Source organism: Chamaea fasciata, unplaced genomic scaffold (genome assembly GCF_029207755.1).
Source record: "Chamaea fasciata isolate MVZ Bird 193981 ecotype frontalis unplaced genomic scaffold, bChaFas1.0.hap1 SCAF_2, whole genome shotgun sequence".
Taxonomy (NCBI): domain Eukaryota; kingdom Metazoa; phylum Chordata; class Aves; order Passeriformes; family Sylviidae; genus Chamaea; species Chamaea fasciata.
Genome location: NW_027094087.1, coordinates 14,784,065 through 14,807,184, shown reverse-complemented (window position 1 = coordinate 14,807,184; position 23,120 = coordinate 14,784,065). Strand labels below are relative to the sequence as shown.

The window sequence follows — 23,120 nt, the reverse complement described above, 5'->3', positions numbered from 1 at the left end:
AGTTTTGGGCCACAAAGCAGTTTTGTTACAGTTTTAAAATTATTCTATTGTAATCTGATTTCTATGAACACCCCATTTATATTTCTCACATCTCTCTGAATGAAAAATTTTGATCTTTGCTGCAATGGATGGATGAATCAGGAGTTTGTCTCAGACTTGCTTGACCTGTTGCTGCTTTGGCTGGGCTGAAATGTCAAATGTGAGATTAAAACTTTTCTTCTCCTTCCAGGTGCCTGGTGATGGAAATGCAGGGCTGCTGGCAGAGCCTCAGATTGCCATGTTCTGTGGCAAACTCAACATGCATATGAACGTGCAGAATGGAAAGTGGGAATCAGACCCCTCTGGCACCAAGACCTGCATTGGGACGAAAGAAGGGATTCTTCAGTACTGTCAGGAAGTAAGCACTGTCTCAGGAATAACTACAGTGGTTGATTTTTCAAAGCATAAGTGCAGGCATGTGCTGGAGAGCCCAGTCTGTAGGAATCTTCCCTTTCTTTTTTGACCTCTTTTGCCCCTTTGCCTTCTTGTCCTTTCTGAAGAGGTTCTCTCCAGTGCCTGTTAAAACAGCTTCAGGAATTGGTTGCTGAGGGAGTCACTGGGACCGCCGGAAAATTTTGTCTCTCTTCCACCCTTGGGGGATAATTTTTTTATAGTATGTGTGCAATGGACTTCTTTCTTTAAAGTGTTTTGAGTAAAACTGAGGTGGCAATTTATTATTTAAAATGCCGTTGGTCTTTTTTGGCTGATTTGAAAAGATCAGCTCTAACATGACTTCTGTTCTACCATGCCACTGAAATGCACTTACGCAGTTCAGAGTTATTGGCCTCTGCTGCACACTGAACCATTCAGAGTTTCTTAATAGAATAGCTTCCCCTACCAATGAAGTCACAATGACTGCTTTCATATTTGAGAGCAGAAATTTCTTACCCACTTGCTTATGTCCTAAGAACATGTGGATCTATTTTTTTTTTTGTCTCCGTGATGTGATAGTACAATAACCTTTTACCAGTCTGTGACAATTTGAAAAGAAAATGTATTAATTCATGCGGCGGAACAAAAGGGCATGGTTTGACTTGCCTTAGTCTTTTCATTTACTATGCCATCTTTTTTAAGTGAAGGCCATAGCAGTAGCTGCTTTATTTCCTAAATGTCAAGCCAGTTCCTGTGAAACTATTTCTTTAGAAAGCAAGAGAATTTTATTTTTCAGATCTTTGCTCTCTTGGCATCTTTATTCCTGTCCTTTCACCCACTGATTGTTCTTTCTAGGTTTTGCAGTGTTTTATTCAGTTTTTATTGCATTTGGGCAAAATATTCACTTTAAGGGTGATAGTGTAATGGCAGTTGAAATTGCTTCTTCATCAGTAGCTTTGACTCTTTACTAAGAAAATTGCTTTGTGAAACTCAAATTTTTGTTTATCACTAACAAAAATACCTAACCTTATCCTACTAGTACACTTTCAAGGACTTCTGGCTTTCTGTTGTCTTCTTTGTTGTATCTAAATAAAGTTGATTTATACATAAGGAAATTGTTGAGAGTTGAGGAAAGGAATAATAAAAGGAAAGAAGAACCTCAATGAATATTAAATAAATGAAATAAAATATTATTTAATATTTGCTGTTAAACCTTTCTATGACCCCGCAAGAGAAGTGGAATAGTTGGATAACACTTCTACCCGCTCCTACCAAATAAATTAATTTGTAGAGGATTGCTAGTAAATGCAACTCAAACTGGCTTCTTAGCTTTGGGGAACTCCTTGTTATTGTGGTTGGAATTCCAGATATGCCTAGGATTTCCCTTGCTTTCTGCTGTTTACCTTGTCTGCAAGACAATACTTGCTATCAGGGAATGGGAAAAATCTGTATTTTCCTATTAGCAGGAAGCAATGAGCAGCAAGGCTGAGATGCAGTATTTCTTGTGTTAGAATAGTATGCAGGTAAAAATCGTTTTGGTTGCTTTTGCCAAATACGATTTTTTCTTCCTTTCCTTTCTCTCCTTTAATGCCACTTTTTTTCCCCAAAAGGATTGCTTCTTCCTGTGTGCTTTATTTCTTGCTCTAGGCAGAGGCTGAGTGTAAATGCTCTGCTAATCCAGTGGACAGGTACTCTTCCTGTGTCTGTCTTCATGTTCCCAGGCACTGTGGCAGCTTTCTTGGCTCTTCACTCTTGCTGTAGCAGCAGCATTTTGTACTATCTGCTGAGGAAATGGGGTTTTTTACCCAGCTCCGAGCAGAACCTTGAAGTGACAACATGCAAGGGAAGGTTTGCCTTTTCCACCCTGTACTTCTATTGAGAAATATGTCCATCTGGATTTTGTTGCAGATCACTTTTGATTGCTGTTCCAGGCATTGTGATAATGACTGCATTGCAAGGGGAGATACACTCCTGTTGTAAGACCTGTAGAGTTAGCCCATGCACCCAGTTCTTCCTCCAGCTTGGGAAAGACCAGAAGGGACATACCAAAAGGAGCTGTTTGGGTGGAAACCCAATGCACTGGTGCAGTGATCTTGCTCTGTGGCTCCTTGGCTCTAAAATAATACAAAATTAATATGTCAGGAAACTCCACTCACTGTTAATAAAAAAATAATACTTCACATATTCTCTGGCTCTGATTTCTTCCTTGAAGGTGTTTTTCAAAAAATAAAAAATACCATCTCTCCTTTCGTCAAAACTTACAAGTAGATGTGTTCCTCTGCCTGCTTGTTAGCTCTTCTTTTAAAAGATTTTCTCTTGACAGTGCAAGGCTAGATGTCTGAGTGGTGGGCAGAGCACAGGGCTAGAAGTGCATTGACTGCAGAAGGACTTATATTTCTCCTGCAGAGATGTACTGAGAACCTTGAGATTCTTGTTGTTTCCTCTTGCAGTCCACTGCCAGCTTAGGTGGGTTTTGAAGTCTTGATGCAGGAAGTAGGAGTAGAGGAGCATTGCAGAGCAGAAAGCCAAGAACAGGGAACAAACAGAACCACCTACACGTTTTAAAGATTAATGTTGCTTTTTTTTTTGCTTTACATCTTTTGAGTGGGAGCTCAGTGCAGCACAGCAACTACCAGAGTTTGTATTTGGACAACACATCACGCAGGTTAAATATGGCAAAGCTGAGACAGTAGATTGCTTTTTTGAAAGGAAATGGGAATTACTTGAATGTTGCCTTCGAGCTTCCTTGACTTCAGTTTAACACTGAATTTATAGGAAATGGTCCTGGAAACATATCTGCACGTTTTCTTATGTTCAGTGTAAGCTGGTGGCTTCTCTTACTTGGTTGTTTTTTGTTTGGTTGGTTTTTTTTGTTGTTTTTTTTTTTTTTTAATATCACAAAACGAAGCTTTCTTGGGTGGAATGAAGTCCTTTGTAGAGAAGTACAATTTATTAGTGGTTTCTTTTAATGTCAAACTACCTAGCATGCTGCTGTATGGATTGTACCTGTTACTGGGAAGTCAATTTGCATGGTCCTGATCTGCAAACAGCTGTCAAGTGCACGGACTGCAGATGCTAGAACAATGGGACATTGATGTAAATTTGGATGGTTTACAGTTCTGTGTGCCAGAATCCTAAGATGTTGAGTGATCTAGATGGCACTTCAGATCAAGCCACTGGTCAGTGAGTCCTGCTGCTGGCACTGCAACACCAGCTGTTTCAGAGGAATTTTGGGAAAACTCTGCCGTACTACACAGTTACTCGATAACTACCCCTGGGGAAAGTTTCTCCTTAACAGCCCCTTATGGGTGGTTAGTTGGTGTCCCAAAGCAGGTGGGTACTGCTGCTCCTAGATATGCCTGTTGTTGTTTGATGACAGGAGTTGGGTTGTCCCACCTACACATTATTGTTGTAGGAAGGTGCTTTTGGAGGAGGTCAATCAGCTCCTGTCTTCCTAAAAGAATTCATAAAACCCATCTGGAGCCTGCCCTTTGTCAAAATGTGCTTTCCGAGTTACATGATTATGAAGAGTAGGAAGTTAATTTAGGTGTGCTTCATTCCCTGTTTAAATGCAAGAGTGTTCAGATGGAAGATATGGGTGTATGTTTATTATATTAGCAATTTCGAGCAGATACTATGTGCAGAATTTTATGTCTAGTAGTTAGGATACGTTATATGAGTTCCTTGAAGGGTTGAAATTATTTTGCCATTTGTGTTGAACTCACTGTCCAAAATGAATTGTAAAAAAGTCACAGCTGGCAAAAAATTATTTTGTCTAAGGCATGGGTTTTTTCCCCCCCCACTTAGTTTTGTTTGGAGATGCCTATTTCCATTTTAAGTGTGCATGTAACTGTTTGTTGGCTTTTTTTCTTTTCCCCTAAGACCAAACCACAACTTTAATAAAATAAGTCTGGGTCTGGATATTGTGAGGATGAATTAAACCTGAGAGTTTTGAGATCCAGTGCACTTTATAATCAGCAGCTGGCTCGCTTTGCAGTCTTTAGCTAGATGCCTAGGGTAGTTTTCAGATGTTAAGTGAGTGTTGGCTTTGGGAGGTGTTACATTTGGCATCTCACAACTCTTTGGTTTCTTTTGTAAAGTCAATACATGTGTCGACTTCTTTTTAAACATCACTGGGATGAATGACCATCTTGTGGTCAGTGTGTATTTCTTAGAAAAATCCTCCCCAGAAATAACAAAATTATAAATACTTGTTACTACATTCTTAACTGTTATCTTTGTGTTACATGGGGCGGAAAATATTAGGGTAAATTCCTGTAATAGGTAATTCATTATAACTGTTGACAGAACACTGTTGACATTTCTGATCTCTAACCATAATGCTTGCGGAAATTGTCTTGTCATTTTCTCAAATCCCCTAGTTTTGTGCCATGTATTTAGATATGTTGCTTGTGAAACCCAAAAGCCACTTTTAGCCAGGCCCAGTAAAAGCTGGGGTATGACCATACTAAAGCTTTGACATTAATTCACCCCACAATCCCCAAATGTGACAGCTATAGCTGTTCTATAGCTGCACAGATAATTTGGCTTAACAGATAACATCTTGACCAGCCTAGTTCTTTAGAAGTTAGAGCTAAACAAATCCCCGTGTATGAAAGTGATTGGCTGAATTCAAGCTAAAACAAGGGGACCCTAGCCAATCCCTATGAATCATGGATGCACACTTATCATTGGTCAAGTGAGCTGGGCAGTACTAAGATCACAACTAGTCACGTTTGTAAGTGTGAGAAACTTGAAGTCCCTATGTAAGGAGCTGCCCTTCAATAAAAGTTGGCTGTTGCTGCATGATCTGTGTGTTTATGTCATATTCCTGTGTCTGTCAAGAGCGGCACCCATATGTCCCCTGTTTTGTAAATGGCCCAGAAGGGCCACTCTAGCCATCTCTTTTTATTTACTTGCTTGGCTTCCTCTTGTCACCTTGTCTGGTGGTCCTACTGTGCTTGTTGTCCTGGGGCCTACTTCAGGCACCACTGATGGCAGCAGTTCCTTCCTATGAGTCTTTGCCTTCCTCCTGAAGAGTTTGTTAAACTGCCAGGGATGACAAGGTTTTTGAAAAGAGAAAAATTGTTTGACCTGTTTTTTCTGAGAATTTGAGACACGATGACAATGGTCTTACTGTTTTGATAATGGTTTCTCTCCACCATGCCATTTTCATTGTAATAGAACTTGTTGTTTTTATCTATACTGCATATAATGTGCCCTTTCTAGTTTCTCAACGTGAAGAGCCACAGTACTGAAGGTGAAAATGAACTTTAAACCTGCATTATGTGAAATTCAGCAGTCTAGAAAGCCATAAATTTTGGTCTGAGGAAAATGATCCCTTTAATGAAAAAGGAAACATACAGATTTTTGGCAGCACAGAATGTCCTTAAAAATAAATGACATTTTCAACAGAAATGGATGTTGGTGTATTCTGAGGTATGTCCAGTCATGCTTAAAAATTTGACTGAATGGTATCTTAGCACTCTTTGCATTGTTATTGAGGTCTTAGGTTTTATTTAGCTTTTTGTCCACACCAAAGGTTGAACCAGTTTACTTTTTCTGCCAGTGCTTAAGTTTGATTTGCTTGGAAATAGAGGATTACTACTGATGGTATATTTATCCAGCCATTGAACCTTAGTATTCTCACCTTCTTGAGAAAGAAGGCTGGGATCTTTAGTCCAGACTGTTGTCTACCATTGAAATATATTTCAAATCAAGTGACTAATAAAACTTGGAGCATATGTAGGAAGATGATTCTTGTCTTTCTTTTGTTGATAATAAAAAATCTCCCCTCTTGTTTTTCCCTACACTGATTTGTTTTTCCATGTCTCAAAAAGAAATGAAAGGAAAAAATAAGGACTTTTTCAAAGAGTGCTTCTGCTTTTGGAGGGTGAGGAAAAAAGATGAAAAGGAATGAGAATTGTCTGCATAAATAAATATTTCGGTAAACATGTACTGCAGCATTTAATGAAACTGCAATGCTGCATTTTCCTGAAGAATAATTTTCAATTTCACGGATATGACGGACAAGATTTAATCATTGGGTTCTAGCAGCATAATGTTTGTGCCAAGAGTACAGTAGTTTATTCTGTCTTCTAAAAGACACGAATGCAATGACTGTATGCAGGGCAGCTTCTTGACTTGTTTGGTTCATAGCTGAGCTAGCAGATGACCATTTGGCACACAATTGAGAAAAAGTTTTTCATTATCATCAGCAATCTGTGTTCAGTGCTTGTGGTTTGCTCCTTCAGGTTACAAAAAGAGCAGCCACACTTGCACTAGATGCTCAGCATGCCCAGCCAAGGGAGTGAAGCTCAACTGATCCAACTCCTAGCCCAAGATACTTCTGAGAGGGCTGTGTAGTGTTGGATGTGGTCTGTAGAGACATTGCCTTTTCCACATTGGTGGTATCCTGGTGGGGACAACACAGTTGACATTTACTGCTGCATTTCACATTTTCTTTTCTGTCTTACATACAGGATTCTCATCAAATGTGGCCTGAAATCTTCCTTATGGGGACATCTGCCAGTTTTTCACTATGTAACTCTGAGATGGACCGGTAGCAGCTGTTCCTTTAATAAATAATAAGCCTAAGATGTGATAAGCATAAAGTGTGATGGCTACCTTAAGTAAAGAAAAATCTATTATAAATATACAGCTGCTATGTTTCAGTCATTTTGGGGAGGATAGAGAAACTATTTGCAAGAGCATATAGTAACAGGATAAGAGGGAATGGCTCCAAACTGGCAGAGTAAGTTTATATTAGACATTAGGAAGAAATTCTTCCCTGTGAGCATGGTGAGGCACTGGTACAGGTAGCCCAGAGAAGCTGTGGCTGTCCCATCCTTGGATGTGTCCAAGGCCAGTGAGATTGGATCAAGAATGTCTTTAAGGTCCCTTCCAACCAGGCAATTCTATGATTTTTTCAGCCACCTTTTGAGACCATAGTTACATGGACACTTCAGTCTGGCACAGATCTATGCCACTTTTATTCAAGATTGGTCTGGGTCCTCTTGAACTCCTGGCACTTTCCACTGTGATCCAGTTTTTATTCTTAGGGGAATGTTCTCAGAGATAGGTCAGTTCCTTGATCCAGCATCTCTGCTAGCAGTGGCTCTTGGAGAGATTTTAGCAGTAGATGGAATAATGCAGGAATTGTGCCCTGGCAATGTCAGACTTGTGTCCAATTCAAGGCACTTGCATCTGCAAGTGTACCTTTGCAGATGGATGAGTGATGCCTCCTGGGTAAGTGGTGCTCCTGAGACCTGGAAGGCTGCCCACAGGGTTTGAGTGCTTGAGTGGTTTTGAGTCTCTAGGGGCTTCATCTCCTTCTGGTCTTCCTCAAGTCTCTGTGCATGATTATATGTGTATGAATAGGTAGCAAGCTTTGTGTCATGTTCCATACTTTTTTGTTTGTCCCCATCACTTTTGGATGGCTCTGTAGCTTTCCTGTGCTATAGCTTGTTATTGTCTTAATCTTATCTTGTTATTGCACTTGGCCTAGGAAGACATCTCTGCCAGAGTTGTGGTCAATAAATGGCTTCCTTGTAAATTCAGGTTCTGAGGAACTTTCATTTTTTAAGGCACTATAAAGATCCTTCAGTATTTTTTTGCTTTCCTTCTTTGACCCAATTACAGACTTAAAAAAAAAATAGATTTTGATAAGTGTTTCCTCAAACATCTGTGAAATTTTGCAGGTAATGTTGCTTTTCCAAGTTCCCACACAGTCTGTACACTCCATCTGACAGAAAAAAAAAAAAAAAAAAAAAAAAAAAAAAAAAGGATTTATCTAAGAAGCAGGAATTGCATTTATGATTCTAAATAAGTAATCTAAGAGGATGTGATTAGACTAGTCTTATTAAAGCTAAACTTGTAATACCATGTAAGTTAGTACGTGTATATTTTTTTAGAGGAGATTGTCATAGAAACTAATTTTAAGCTATTACTGAGAGCACATCTGTGGATATGCTAACACACTTGCTTAAGTCTGGAAGATGACTTCTAATATTTTATAACCAGTATGGGTTGGAGCCACTCTTGAGTAGTGGTATGATGTGTTCCTATCAATTTTGTTCCTTTAACCAAGACTTTGCTCTGGGCTGGAGTTTGGAGCAACACAGAGAACTAGGAGTCTCCCATATTCAGCCAGGCTTGAAGTTCCTGAATGATCCTGCTTTTGCAGACTCTCAGCTTACATGTCTTGAGCTGTTATAGCTTAGGATCTGTTGCCAGATCTGAAATGGTCAGATCTTGCAAGCTGATTTTTTAAGAGTTTCTTACCAGGAGAGCTGCTGCACAGTCGTTTGGCACAAGTATTGAGCTTAAGCAGTACATGCTGTTGCAGAAACAGTCAGTTTTCTTATCTCCTTTCTCCTCATTCTCCTGATAAATTTTAGCACATGTCTGATCTTGCAGCAGCAAGGAAGTTTAGGGAACTGAAATGGCACAAAGCAAACCCCAGCAGACAGAAAAAGGGCGAGTTTCCTCTTTGACCCTGTCCTCAGATGAGCTGGATTGGTAATGTTGGAGGAGGTGTGAGGGCAGGATTTCTCAGGACAGATGACCAGAAGGTGGCTTTGCTATGGTCTTTGAACAGCCTGTGAAGAGAAGCTCTCTAGATGTTTCTGAAGGCACTACATCTTTCTGCCACTTGGTTCTGTGCATTTTCAGAAGACATGCTCTTAATCCCTGAATTTTGCCAGCAAGCTTTCTCTGGCAATAAAAAAAAGACAATTTGAAAGGGAAAAAAGTCCCAGTATTGTTAGGTCAAGAAGACAGATGTCAAATCGAGTGTGTAATGAAGAGTAGGCCACATGTTAATCAGAGATGAAAATGTGGATCCACAGTTTCATTTTAGCAGCAGTAGAAACATAAGTGGAGAACAAATATATTTTAAAATATCAGAATATGTACAGAAAATGACAGAAAAGGCAGGTGAAAATAAAGAAATATGGAAAAGGTGGTAGTTTTAGGCAGAGTAATGACAGCAGGAAGGACAGAGGGGAATTGACAGGTAAACGAAGACTGAGAAATTTGATGTAGTTCACTATCTTTGTTGTGGTTATCTGATCTGAAATTTAGGGTGTTTTGGGTCAGTTGCTGAACAGTTCCACAGATTCTACAGACCTGCCATAAAGATTTGGAGAAAAAAGCATATGGACCCTCTATCTTAAATACAGAATCCTAATTGCTGCTGATTTTGCTGTAACTTTGGTTTCTGCCAGAGTTTTGCAGCTGGAGGTACAGGAGGAGCATCAGTATGGCAGGCTGGTTTCTAAGTTAAGAATTCTTTATTGCTCTTTGGCAAACTAAAATACTGGCTTTTTCATAATGCAAGTGAATTTGATATTTGCAAATTAATTTATCATGTGTAGCTGTATCATAGAATTTCTGGTTTATGGGTGTCAGACTGTCAGAGGGTCAGCCTGGTGTTTTTCACCAGGTTTCAGCAACAGTGGTGCCAAAGTGCTGAAAATTAAATACAGAAATCCGTGCAAATCCTTACATTGACTTTGCTGCTTAGATTAATCTTCGAAGAAGGAACTTCATTCTAGTTTAATGTTTAACTTTCATGAGCGTTAAAGTAAAGCTTATCTCAGTTACCCCAGTAAACAACAGGAACTTTTAAGCCACAGAGCACAGTAATAGATTGCATCAAACTATAATACTGAAGACATGAGCATTTAAAACTTCGATCTGCTTTTTTGTTTGTTTGTTTGTTTCTGAAAGTTTCAAAAGAAGCATAGGTTCAGTTCTGAGAGGCAAGAAGTAATTTCTCTCCCAGGATAAGCCAAAGCAGTATGGAGTGTTCAGGATTTCTTCTTTTTTTTTTTTTTTTTTCAGCAATTTGAAAATCCTTTCAGTCCAGAAGTCCTTGATTGGAATGCTTCATATTTGATTTATTTATGTTTATTTCAATCCAGTTCAGTGAACTTAATTCTTGTTGGAGAAAGGGTGCTAAGGATCATTTTAATTTAAAAGTATTGTTTGCCAGCCTTGCTGTGAAACAAAAGTAAAAAAAGACACATATAATAACTTATCATAATTACTTTTAATATTAAAGTTCTCTCTAGATTTTTAAGAACTGACAACCTTGATGGTTCTATGAATAGGTTGGGATAGCTGCTGGCAAGATGCAGGGTGCAGAGGGACATGTACACAGGCATGTTCTAGCTTTGCAGTGGTTTTTATTGGAAAGCAGATGCAGAGTTACAGTTCTTACTCTGTCCTTTGAAATTCAGGATCAACATATCTCAGAAGATTCATAATTTTCTTGGATTTCACCTTATTCTGATGTTGCCTTTGCTCAGTATACTCTGTGTGAGTGGTGGGAAATGAATATCCCATTTCTGAGAAAAAGATCTTAAATATTGTAGTGGTTTGAAAGCAAAACAATTGAGAGGCTCCAAGTCAGAGATACAATTTAATAGAAAAAAAAGGAAAGAAAGTAAAATAAAATAGATGCAATAATACAAAAGACCACTGACAGAGTCAGAATACAACCTGAGCAGAGTGATGGAAGCAGTCCAGATGCGGTGGTCTTCCCGAAGCAGTGATCCTGTAGAAAGGTCTGGTAGCTCAGGTCTTCTGGGAATCCAGTGGGTAAGCGCCCCTCTGGTGTTCAGAGTCTCAGCTTATATCCAGGCTGGAATGCTTGGTTCCTCCCTCTGGGCAGAGCATCTCACAGTGGGATGGTGAGTCATGTGATAAGGCCTGATGGGCCCATTAACAGGAGATAGTCCAGGAGGGGGTTATCTGTGAGTCATGTGGCAAAGGTGCTGATGGGCCCATTAACAGAAGATAATCCAGAGTGGAGGAGGTCTGGGAAAACACTACCCCGCCTGGATTCAACAGTTCATGAAGATGGTGATAGAATATACTTCAACCCAGGACAAATATATTGGTGTTGAAGTTTTGTGGGATATGATTGGACTTCATTGCACCCCAACAGTGTTGTTCTCTAGGGATTGACATCACTGTGGTCAGTTGAGTCATTGGGAGCAATTTGAAGTGATTTCTCCATTTGGCAGCTGTCCTAATCTTTTGGGACTGGTCTTTTGTAGAAGAAGGAAACAAATTAAGTTTTTCATATTTCAGGTTTTCTTGGAATTGGATTGAACCTTTCTGTTAGAGAAATTTGTGTCAGGTGATGCCTTAGAGTGGCTGCCTAGAACAGAGGCTGGACAAGATAAAGAGGATAAAAGTGTGCATTTATTAAAGGCCTTCAATAGGTACACATTGAGCAGTCAGAAACCTCTAAGAGGCTACACCCAAGATGTACAATAGTCACGAGCCTTTCATACAGATAAAAGTTCAGTCCATTTACATATCAGGACTTAATCCTCTAATTAAAGCTTCAGGTAATGAAGTAATTTACTCCAAGTTTGCCCCCTCAAATTCAATGTTGTTTACATTTTTTTCAGGACCTAAGACAGTAAGGTGTCCTTGAGTTTCAGGCCTAGAGAGAAATTGTTTTGTCTGAATAAAATGAGAGAACACTAGCTGACAGGCTGTGGAGTTTTAAGAGTTATACACTAAAGCAGTACTGGATCTGAAAAATAGGAAAGTTTAATCCTAAGGCATAACAGGATTCCTACTGACTTCAGTGGAGCATGCAGTACCAAGCCTCAAAAAATGTTTTGCCATCTGTGTGGGAACATACTGTTGGAGGAAGAAAGCTGGCAACAAAATGTTCAGCTTCTTTTTTGGTGGGGAATGGAGCACTAAGACGGTACGTTCGTTGCTTCGCAGGCTTCTGAGCTCCTTCTGGTAAGTGTAAAGGTGCCTATACGCAGCCCAGTGACTGGCAACTTCATGCACATGGAGACTTGGTGCTTATGTGAGTTTGTTGTTGAGAGCTTCTGTCAGAACGCTGCTTCTTCCTTATGCGTACAAAGTAGCCAGCTCTGCAGCAGTGTTTCTTACCTGTAAGTGGAAAAACTCACCCAAAAACTTTGGCTCCTAACTTCTCCTGTGCTATGTGCACAGCTTGGAGCCTGTGAGTAGTGGGGCTTCCTGAAAAAGTGCAAAAGTGAACTGTGGGCCTGTTCTCACTGCTGGAAAATAAACCAAGGTGTGTGGGTCTGATGTGATAGTGCAGCAACAAAGAGGGACGTTTTGCTGCATGTTTTTCATTCTGAAAAAACCATATGTGTATTTTACAAAAAAAGAGTGCATACGGAGTGTTAAACAGCTGAACTGCCCTGAGAGATGCTTCATGTGTACTTCTCTTTCAGCCCCAGGGCTGACTCAGTCTGCCATTACAGATCTTGTTCTTGTGTGTGTGTCTGGAGTCCGTCAGTCATGGAAGTCTGGTGTAGGAAAAGGATGGTAGGACTTTGCTGCATAATGCACATTTGATGATGCCCACTTTATTCCTTGCTTTGCTTTCAGACTAGTGTTTTCTGGTGGACTCCAGGGTATAGCTTCACTGGAAGGATCATAGCAAGAAGCCCTTGTTTTCAGAAGTGAGGAATGACTGGGAAGTCATCCTGATAAATACCCATGTGAACATCAAGGGACTCAGGATGACGGCCTGAGTCATCATCCTGATGAGAGGCTGAAGAGCTTCATCAGAGGCTTCTTTAGAAGCCACTGTGTTTAGCAGAAAATTTGGATTAGTTGAGTTTTCAGTCCAATTTAATAACTGGAAATGAAGACACCGATCAGTTTAATAAAATGAAACAGAAGTTTTACATCTTTCTTGGACAAATTTCCAAACTTGGTTGCAAAGATTTTTGCAGGTGGCAGTCTTGATTATCTCTCTGTATCTTCCTTCTCTTCTTCTACAATGAAACAAAATTGCAGAAACAGTAAGTGCAATTTATGAGTAAAAGTGAATGGTAAGTGATCTGCAGAACTTCAATGCTTTTATAGGTTAATGAAGATTTCTTAATATTGTGTTGGAACATTAACTATCAGTAAAGTTTGTGAATGTTATTAAAGACATAAGCAGTAGATACTGCTCCTTGTAAAGCAGAATTTGCACCACATATGTGCAAACTGCTCCTTTGATGATTTTCTTCTTTGTGTGATTTGCTGAGGCCTCCATTGCCTTGATGCTGAGTTCTCCCCTTTTTTTCCCACAATGCAGAAATGTGAAACAAATTGCTGTGAAAGTCTGTCCTGGTTTAAAAGACAGGTGTCTGCCAGGGAAGGCAGGAACCTTCCTGGTATAGAAATGATGACCCCCCTCCCTCTAGATAATTATAACTTTGAAATTATGGGGCATTGAGGCAAAGATATGGGAAAAGAAATAAGTTTTTTACTAGAGTATATATGTAGATATATATAAAAGAAGACAGAAAAACAACAACAGTAACAACACAAACAAAAAGGAAAAACCCACTAACAGCCTTTTTACCACCTGTCCAGCACTTTTCCCTTTGGCATAGCTATGATAACAACCGGCAGGGGTGCTGATGGCTCCTGTTGAGGCAGAGAGGCTACAGTGACTCCCCCACGGCTGCAGGGGGCACTGTTGGCTCAGTGTGAGGCAGAGGGCAACTGAAACAAGCACTGAGCCTCCCCAGGGGGTAATGGTGGCCCCAGGAGGAGAGAGAAGGTGGAGGGTGATGGGTTTCTGTTTTCTTCTTGTGAAAACCAAGGTTCACTTACTTGGAAATTTTAGGAAATAGGTTTAATAATAAAAAAAAGACAATTAGGTCACAGAAATCAAGTGAAGGATTGATGGCCAGGTGACTTGGCATTCAGCCAAGAACATGCCTGCTATTTCAGAGATATTCTTTAAATACCTTTTCTATTACATCAGTCTGTTGCATATTCATAAATGATCATGCATATTCAAACTTTCCCACAAACTAGTTTCCATATTCCAGGAACTGTTTAGCATGGCCCCTCCTTGGGTCCGCCTTTTTGGAGCGTGCATGTTTCTTAGTTGTTGTCTTCACTATCACCTCGAGCTTGGCTGTTGGTCCATACTTTCTACAGACAGTTGGTGTTGATAGTTGGCATGTCAGCAGCAGGGTCCTCATCATATGTTCACTGAATGTTATCCCAGCCAAACAGGTTGTTCAATTACAAGCATAACTATATATATCAGGTATCCCACTACCATGTCTAAGTTTTGCTAATAGCACAAATAAAAACTGTATCCTTACAGCAAAGTTATTATACATATAACGTTCACCTTAATATTTGCAAAAAGCCAACTTTATAGTGTACATTTATAACATTCTGGCTCTCATGTGCCTTTGTAGACGGCAGCAGCAGCCACCAAGGCTCCAGTAAGCAGCTGCGGTGCTTCCTCTGGAGAGAGAGAAGGTGGGGGCCTGGTTTTCCCCTGAGGCACACAGGCAGATGGTGAGGAGCTTTCTCGTAGCAATGGCGGGTACCGAAAAGTCCCAGTCCAGTGGCCTCTTCTGCAAGCAGTGGTCTCTGATGGCAAGGAGAAATGGCAAGGAAGGCTCTGCTGCAGCAGCGAGTCCCCCGGGCAGGAAAAGTCCAGCACCAAAACCCACAACTGTCCACCCTCCAAGCCGGGCAAAGACTGACCCACCCCCAGGCAAGAAACTGCCAACCACCACACTCCTTCTCCCCCTTCCCCACAACAATTCCAGTGATGTGCCAAGGCTCTGGCTACATCTTTTGTTTTTTAAGTCGAGGTCTATTCACCGTCTCTATGACAACAAATGGGAGGAAAGTTCTCTAAAGAAAAAGAGAAAACTTTACCCCCAGCAAAATCTCAGCAATATTTATGATTCATCATATTCTTCTTCTTTTATTAAGTTCTCATTTCTATGGAAAATAATTATGAAAACTCATTAAAAAAAAACAACCCTGATAAACAATGTGTTATAAATGATCAGCGAATTTCATAAAAGAAAAGAATTTATTAAAAATAGATCGAAAAAAATCCCGATAAACAAGCAAAATACAGTTCTGCTCCCAGGATTGGAGCTGGGTGAACCACACATCCAGCCCCTATGGCAGCAAATCCTTCCTGGCGCATGGTTTCGGTCTGTGCAGAGTCTACTTTTATACAGTTTTTCTGGTTTGCGGAATTGATTACTTCATCTGTCTTTGTTCCTCTGGTTCTTGATGCATATTCATTCGGTTCCTTTTCTGGTCGCTGGTCTGGTGAATAGTTTTTTCTGGGGAGGAACAGGCCTTTGTCTGGCTTAGGGAATCTGGTATTCAGATGTACATCCTTGATGAGGTAGATGAGATTGGTATTAGGTGGTGATCACTGAGTCAACAATCACTGATGGCTATGCTTATCTCAGGCAGCCCTATCTCCTATGGATGCTGTTATAAATGATCAGAGCCAATTTCCAAAATCAAAGATTTATTTAACAAATTTGAAAAGCAATTTCAGGAAATGCCACGATAAACTCGGACAACATCGATCGAATGCTGGGTGGAGAGTCTGGGAGCAGCAAAGGGTGAGTCTCCGGAGAACTGCCCACAAATTCGGAGTCTCAGGGTAGGTGTTTTATACCATTTTTCTACCCTGAGGCGTAAACAAGACGGTAACAAAGAACCCGAAGAACATGACATCATGTACATAATACAATCATTGAAATGTCCAGTATCCCGCAAGGGATATCTGAAAGAGTTTCCTGAGAAATTGAAAAGATGTCTTAATGAAAAAGTCTCCGAATCTTCTGTCGGAATGTTTCTGCTGCCCTCTGCCCAGATTGGTATCGGATCTCCTGACGAACTGTGAAGATGTGGTCAGCCCGTGATTAATGGGCCGTTTCCCAGTTATCTCTCTGGCAGATGTCGAGGTAACACCTTTGGACTAACAAAAGACTGTGGTATGCAAAGAGATGCCCTGGAACTGTTTCCAGGAATTCAGGGTTTTTTTACATTCCACTGCAAAGTTTATTACACAAAATTTTAATCCACAAATTTAATACTGTGTATCTATTACAGGTGCCACCCTCTTTTCTCTCGAGAATGGGCCACTCCCGGATTCCTGGCAAAGGCAGTCCCCTTCCAGGAATGCTTTATTCCTTAAACTTAAAAATACGGTTTTATACAGCATATCATGATAAACACAAATTAATTCCAGGATATTTATCACTCAATGTTTCTTTGAAAATATTACTACTTTGAAGCAAATTAAAGTGTAGAAGTTTCTTTGTCTCCTAAAGTGTAGTATCAAAATTTCTGAAATGTTTCCAATTTTTTTTCAGGGAGTTCTTTTAAAGATAGAAGGCAGCATATCTTCAAACATGTTTGTATCACAAGGGGTTTTCTGCATTTGAAAGTTATGTTATAAATTATCAATAGCCAATCCAATATCAAAGAATTTATTTAGCAATTTCCAAAATCAAACAGCCACAATAAAATTGGACAACATCAATCAAATGCTGGGTGGACAGAGGAGCAGCAGGAACGGTGCTGTCCAACCTTGTCTACAGATGCTGGTTTTTGGTGCATGGATTTTATACAGTTTTTCTGCTCAGAGGCAATGTCTATTGAGAGTCCGCATATTCATGTATTTCTTTATTTCAGTGTTGGGTTTTGAAAAAATTTCCTGACAGTATGAAAGGCATTCCAAGAACCTTGCATTGGGGTGCTGATCTGTTCGATCTCTGGATGCCCTCCATCTAGATTGATACCAGATGTTGATCAACCGTGAAGCGGAGGTCCACCCTTGATGAATGGGCCATCTCCCGTTCAGCCTTGCCATTTGTGTTGCAAATTCTGCCATTTCACAGTTGTACAATCGGCCTTGGAATTTTGGAGATGCCTTGAGCAGCTTTTGGGCATCAAAACTCACAGTGACAATTTGAGATTTATCACGTACAATATTTTACATGCGAATTTATACACTACATCTACTACAGTTACTTCAGGCTTGCAAGTTTAAAATGGAATCCTGAGTAAGTTCATGTGGGTCTGATCAAAAAAAAAGTATATTTTTTAAGCTTATTCAGCTTTTGGACTGGAATTTATTGTCTTTGTTTTGGAGCATTGTCATTTTGTAGAGTCTCCAGTTTGAAACACTGCCACATATGAAGCAAGAAAGACTAATGAACTTCTGTCTTCTGGTAGTGGCTCCAAAGTGCACTTAAGTAGATAGGACTTCAGAAAATGCTTAGTGACAGTTTTTATTGATAAGCTTTCATGGTGAACTTCTTTTAATGTGAGATATAGTTAATATTGGTAATAAACATAAGAAGTGCCTGATTTATTTTCAGTCAGATATTCTGCAAGTTGCTGTGCTAAGAGGGCAGTATTCAGGCTGAATTGTTATCTCTGTGCAAGGCAATGGTGAGGCAATTCTGATTATTCTGAATAAAACAAATTATGAGAAGGAATAGGAAAAAAACATGCTTATAAATATTTGTCAAGGAAGGACTGATTTTATTTCTTTAGAAAGGAAATTTTTATCCTTTCCTGTTTCCTGACACTAAATATTCTCAGTATGTATTTAAAACCTACAGTCTGTGTAATTGTTGGGGATTAAGTTTGTTCCTTCTTTCTCTAAAGAATTTTTTCCCAACAAGTTACCAAGGAGACCAAGTGTTGGATACTTGAGAGTACTTAACCGAAACAAAGAGGTGGACAAAGGTGGAAGGGGGAGATAATGCAGGTAAAAGACAAAGCTTGAGGCAGCTGCGCTGAGGGCTCTTCTTTTTCCGGCGTTCGGGGAGAGAGGGAACGGCTGTTGCTGGCTGGAAGAGTTTCACCGTGGCCAAAGGGATCCAGTCCTGGGAAATCTACTATCACCGGTTCAGCCTGAATCCTGAGTTTTCCCTGCCACCCGCGGGAGCTTGTCCAGGCTCTGCCTCGCCTTCGGCTTCTTCGGCGCTGCTCCTCTTGCTACAGTGTGACCCTGCACCCCCTGCGCTGCCGGGACATCCTGCCCCTGCCTTCCGGGACACCCTGCCATCCCAGCTACCAGCCCGGGACTTTTCCACTGTTTCAGCTTGGTGCTCTGAGAATCCTGCAGGGACGCCGAAACCAAACTGCCCTGAGTTTTGTGAAACAAAGCCCTCAAGGTTCTTGGTACTGTTGTCGTTTGTTATTAATGCTGTAGTTGTTTGAGGTGGGGGGGGGTTGTGTTTGTTTGCTTTGTATTACATACTAGTAAAGAACTGCTATTCCTATTTCCCAAATCTTTGCCAAAGAGCCTCTGATTGTAATTTTACCTGGCAGATACCTGTCTTCCCAAATCAAGACAGATTTTGGCGCCCAAGTGTGGGGCTTGAGGGCACTGAGAAAAGAAAAGGGAAGAGAAATAGCGGTTCTTAACTAACCTAGTACTTTCTTTTGTGTGTGTTGGATATAAAAACCTCATTAGGCTGCATCATGTGGTCTAACTTAGCCTGGTTTGGATGGCATGTGGTTGTGGCTGTATTCCTTCCATTTGCAGGCCCTTATGTAAACATGGGCCCTATAACTAAAGCTACTGTGACTGTCATCCAGTTTATTTTATGGCTTAATAAGGTGAAGAACTCATGGATTTTTAATTTCCTCTGGAAGGCAGGCACATGGATTCAGGGCTATCGTACACTAACTGTGTGTTTTTGGAGTTACTTTAACAATGGTACCTACTGTGAGGAAATGACAGCGGGGGAGGTTTTGTTTTCCCAACCCTTTACCCATCTCTTTGGGTCTGCCTCACCAGTTTTTGAAGGGTTTAAATCCTCTCTGAATGCTAATGATATCATACAATGGCTGGTGCTGCTAATAGGTGTATTCTATTTAGCATTCAGAGATAAGGGAAGATTGACCTGGATAACCACCCTGATGCCTACCCCACAGAATAGGGATGATACCCCAGAGCCTGACTCTGCCCCACAGCCTGCCTCAGAAAAGACCCACCCGGATTGAGTTGAGGCTCTGGTAAAAGAGATACATGAGATGGGCCAGATGCTGAGGGAGTACATTTCTCCAGCTCATGAAAAACCCTCCCCCTGCCCCGAGAAGGCAGAGACTGATGGTGCAGCAGTGGAACCCACAGATGTTACAACTGTCCAGGTTCCAGCTGAACCACAAGGGCAGCCACAGCCAGCAGCAGTCGCCCCTGTGGAAACAAGGAAGTGTAAAGTGAAATCGTCAGATCCTGGTATTAAGGATAAGAAAGGAGGGTCCTCACAATCCACAGAAGAGCCACAGGTTGAGATCATCACTGAGTCCCTGACGTATGAAAGTCTACGTAATCTGCAAAAAGATATTGCATGACGAGGACATGAGGCTTATACAGCCTGGCTACTTCGAGTCTGGGACCTTATGGGTACAGGCGTACAACTGGATAGTGCTGAAGCAAGGAATTTGGGACCCTTGACCCAGGACTCAGGTATAAATCAGGTATTTGTAAGAGAGCAAAGGCCCCTTCCCCTTTGGGAACGACTTCTAATGAGTGTGAGAGAGAGATTTGTCTACAGAGAGAGAATGCAAGAGCACAACAATAGAATGCGATGGAAGACCCTTGAGGAAGGAATCCAACAGTTGAGAGAAGTGGCAGTATTGGAAGTACTTTTTGGGAGGACCGGGCAGCATGATAATGACCCCGACAAGGTTAAATGCACAGGGCACATGTTGTGGAATCTGGCAACTCATGGACCATCTCAATATGCCACATTCTTCGCAACAATTAATGCCGAGGATAACCGAGAGACAGTGGGTTCTGTTACCAACAAGCTCAGAAATTATGAAAGTATGATTAGTGGCCCAATGCATGCTCATGTCTCTGCAGTGGTGAAGGAACTCAAAGAGGAGATGAGGGAAATGAGAGAGGAGATGAGAAGGAACAGTTCCCATGTAGCACCGGTGCGAGTCACAGGCCCCAGAATCAGAGCCCAACATTCCCCAGCGAGAGAGAGAGGGTACACCCCTCGAGCTGACCTGTGGTTTTATCTGCGGGACCATGGGGAGGACATGGGAGCGTGGCATGGGAAACCTACTTCTGTCCTGGCAGCACGGGTACGTGAGCTCCAGGAGAGAAACACTAACAGAGGGAGTTCCACTAGAATGAAGGTAGCCTCAGCCTCCCATGAGCAAGCTGCCAGGTATTACGGAGGTGGGAATGCTGTGTCAGATTCCCTCGAAAGAACCTCTACCATGTATGTCCAAGAAGGGAATAATAACCAGTGCTAGAGGGGCCCTGCCTCTAGCCAGGAAGAGGCACAGGAGAATTGGGTTTTTTGGACTGTGTGGATTCGATGGCCTGGCACATCAGAGCCACAAAAATATGAAGCTTTGGTAGATACTGGTTCGCAGTGTATTCTAATGCCATCGGGACATATGGGGGCAGAACCGATTTCCATTGCCGGGGTGACGGGGGGATCACAGGAATTGATTCTGGTTGAAGCCGAGGCGAGCCTGACCGGGAAGGAGTGGCAGAAACTTCCGATTGTGACCGGCCCAGAGGCTCCATGTATTCTGGGCATAGACTTCCTCAGGAATGGATATTATAAAGACCCTAAAGGACTCAGATGGGCTTTTGGAATAGCTGCTGTGGAGACAGAGAACATTAAGCAGTTGAACACCTTGCCGGGACTATCGGAGAACCTGTCTGCAGTGGGACTCCTGAAGGTAGAAGAACAACAAGTACCTGTTGCCACCTCGACAGTGCACCGTCGGCAGTATCGGACAAATCAGGACGCCGTGATCCCCATCCACAAGATGATCCGTGAGCTGGAGAGCCAAGGGGTGGTCAGCAAAACCCACTCACCCTTTAACAGCCCCATCTGGCCTGTGCGCAAGTCTGATGGAGAATGGAGACTGACTGTGGACTATTGTGCATTGAATAAAGTGACTCCACCGCTGAGCGCTGCTGTGCTGGACATGCTAGAACTTCAGTACGAGCTGGAGTCCAAGGCAGCGAAGTGGTATGCCACTATTGACATTGCCAATGCATTTTTCTCCATTCATCTGGCTGCAGAATGCCGGCCTCAGTTTGCTTTCACCTAGAGGGGCGTGCAGTACACCTGGAACCGGCTGCCCCAGGGGTGGAAACACAGCCCCACCATCTGCCATGGGCTGATCCAGGCTGCACTGGAGAAGGGTGAGCCTCCGGAACATCTACAGTACATCGATGACATCATTGTGTAGGGGAAAGACTGCAGCTGAAGTGTTCAAGAAAGGAGAGGATCATCCAGCTTCTGCTGAAAGCCGGGTTTGCCATCAAGAAGAGCAAAGTCAAGGGACCTGCCAGAGAGATCCAGTTCCTGGGAGTAAAGTGGCAAGATGGACAGCGGCAGATCCCCACTGAGGTCATTGATAAGATCACAGCAATGTCTCCACCGACCAGCAAAAAGGAAAGACAAGCTTTCCTAGGAGCCATAAGTTTTTGGAGGATGCACATTCCTAAGTACAGTCAGATCGTGAGCCCTCTCTACCTGGTTACCCGCAAGAAGAACAATTTCCACTGGGGCCCTGAACAGCAACACGCCTTTGCCCAGATCAAGCAGGAGACTGCTCATGCAGTAGTCCTTGGCCCAGTCAGGACGCGACCAGATGTGAAGAATGTGCTTTATTCTGCAGCCGGGAACAACGGTTTGTCCTGGAGCCTTTGGCAGAAGGCGCCAGGGGAGACCCGAGGCCGACCACTGGGATTCTGGAGTTGAAGTTACAGAGGATCTGAAGCCAACTACACTCCCACAGAGGAGATCTTGGCCACCTATGAAGGAGTTCAAGCCGCCTCAGAAGTGATTGGCACAGAAGCACAACTCCTCTTGGCACCCCGACCACCAGTGCTGGGGTGGATGTTTAAAGGAAAGGCTCCCTCCACGCACCATGCCACTGATGCCACATGGAGCAAATGGACTGCCGTCATCACACAGTGTGCCCGTATTGGAAACCCAAATCGCCCTGGGATTTTGGAGATAATTACAAACTGGCCGGAAGGAGAAAACTTCCGTCTCACGGATGAAGAGGAGCAGGAACAAGTGACACGGGCTGAAGAAGCTCCTCCGTACAACCAACTGCCAGCAGAAGAAACACACTACGCTCTTTTCACTGACGGTTCCTGTCGCATCGTGGGAACGAACCGTAAGTGGAAAGCAGCCGTATGGAGCCCCACACGACAGGTTGCAGAAGCCACTGAAGGAGAAGGGGGATCAAGTCAGCTTGCTGAACTCAAAGCTGTTCAATTAGCCCTTGACATTGCTGAAAGAGAGAAGTGGCCAAAGCTCTACCTCTACACTGATTCGTGGATGCTAGCCAATGCTCTGTGGGGCTGGCTGGAAAAGTAGAAAAAAGCCAACTGGCAGTGTAGAGGAAAACCAATCTGGGCTGGTGATTAATGGAAGGACGTTTCCACTCGTGTAGAGAAACTGCCGGTGAAAGTCCGCCATGTAGATACCCATGTTCCCAAGAGTCGGGCTAATGAGGAACACCGAAACAACAAGCAGGTAGATCAGGCTGCCAAGATAGAAGTGTCAAAGATAGATTTAGATTGGCAACACGAGGGAGAGTTGTTCCTAGCTCGATGGGCCCATGATGCCTCGGGTCATCAGGGCAGAGATGCCACCTATAAGTGGGCCCAAGACCGAGGGGTGGATTTAACCATGGACAGTATCTCTCAGGTTATCCATGACTGTGAGACATGTGCTGCAATCAAGCAAGCCAAGCGGGTGAAGCCCGTACGGTATGGTGGGCAGTGGTCCAAATATAAATATGGGGAAGCCTGGCAGATTGACTACATCACCCTTCCCCAAACCCGCCAGGGCAAGCACTATGTGCTAACCATAGTGGAAGCCACCACTGGATGGTTGGAGACCTAC

The 23,120-nt window shown here is 42.3% G+C and overlaps 1 protein-coding gene across 8 annotated transcripts in view; it reads left to right on the top strand.

The window, feature by feature from the left end:
• Nucleotides 1-23,120, top strand: part of APP (amyloid beta precursor protein) — a 228,305-nt gene that overhangs the window by 47,021 nt on the left and 158,164 nt on the right. For all 8 annotated transcript variants that reach the window (XM_066208645.1, XM_066208622.1, XM_066208658.1 and 5 more), the window contains exon 2: nucleotides 230-397. In XM_066208645.1, coding sequence (XP_066064742.1) covers nucleotides 230-397 — 168 coding nt within the window. The remainder of the gene's footprint in view (nucleotides 1-229; nucleotides 398-23,120) is intronic.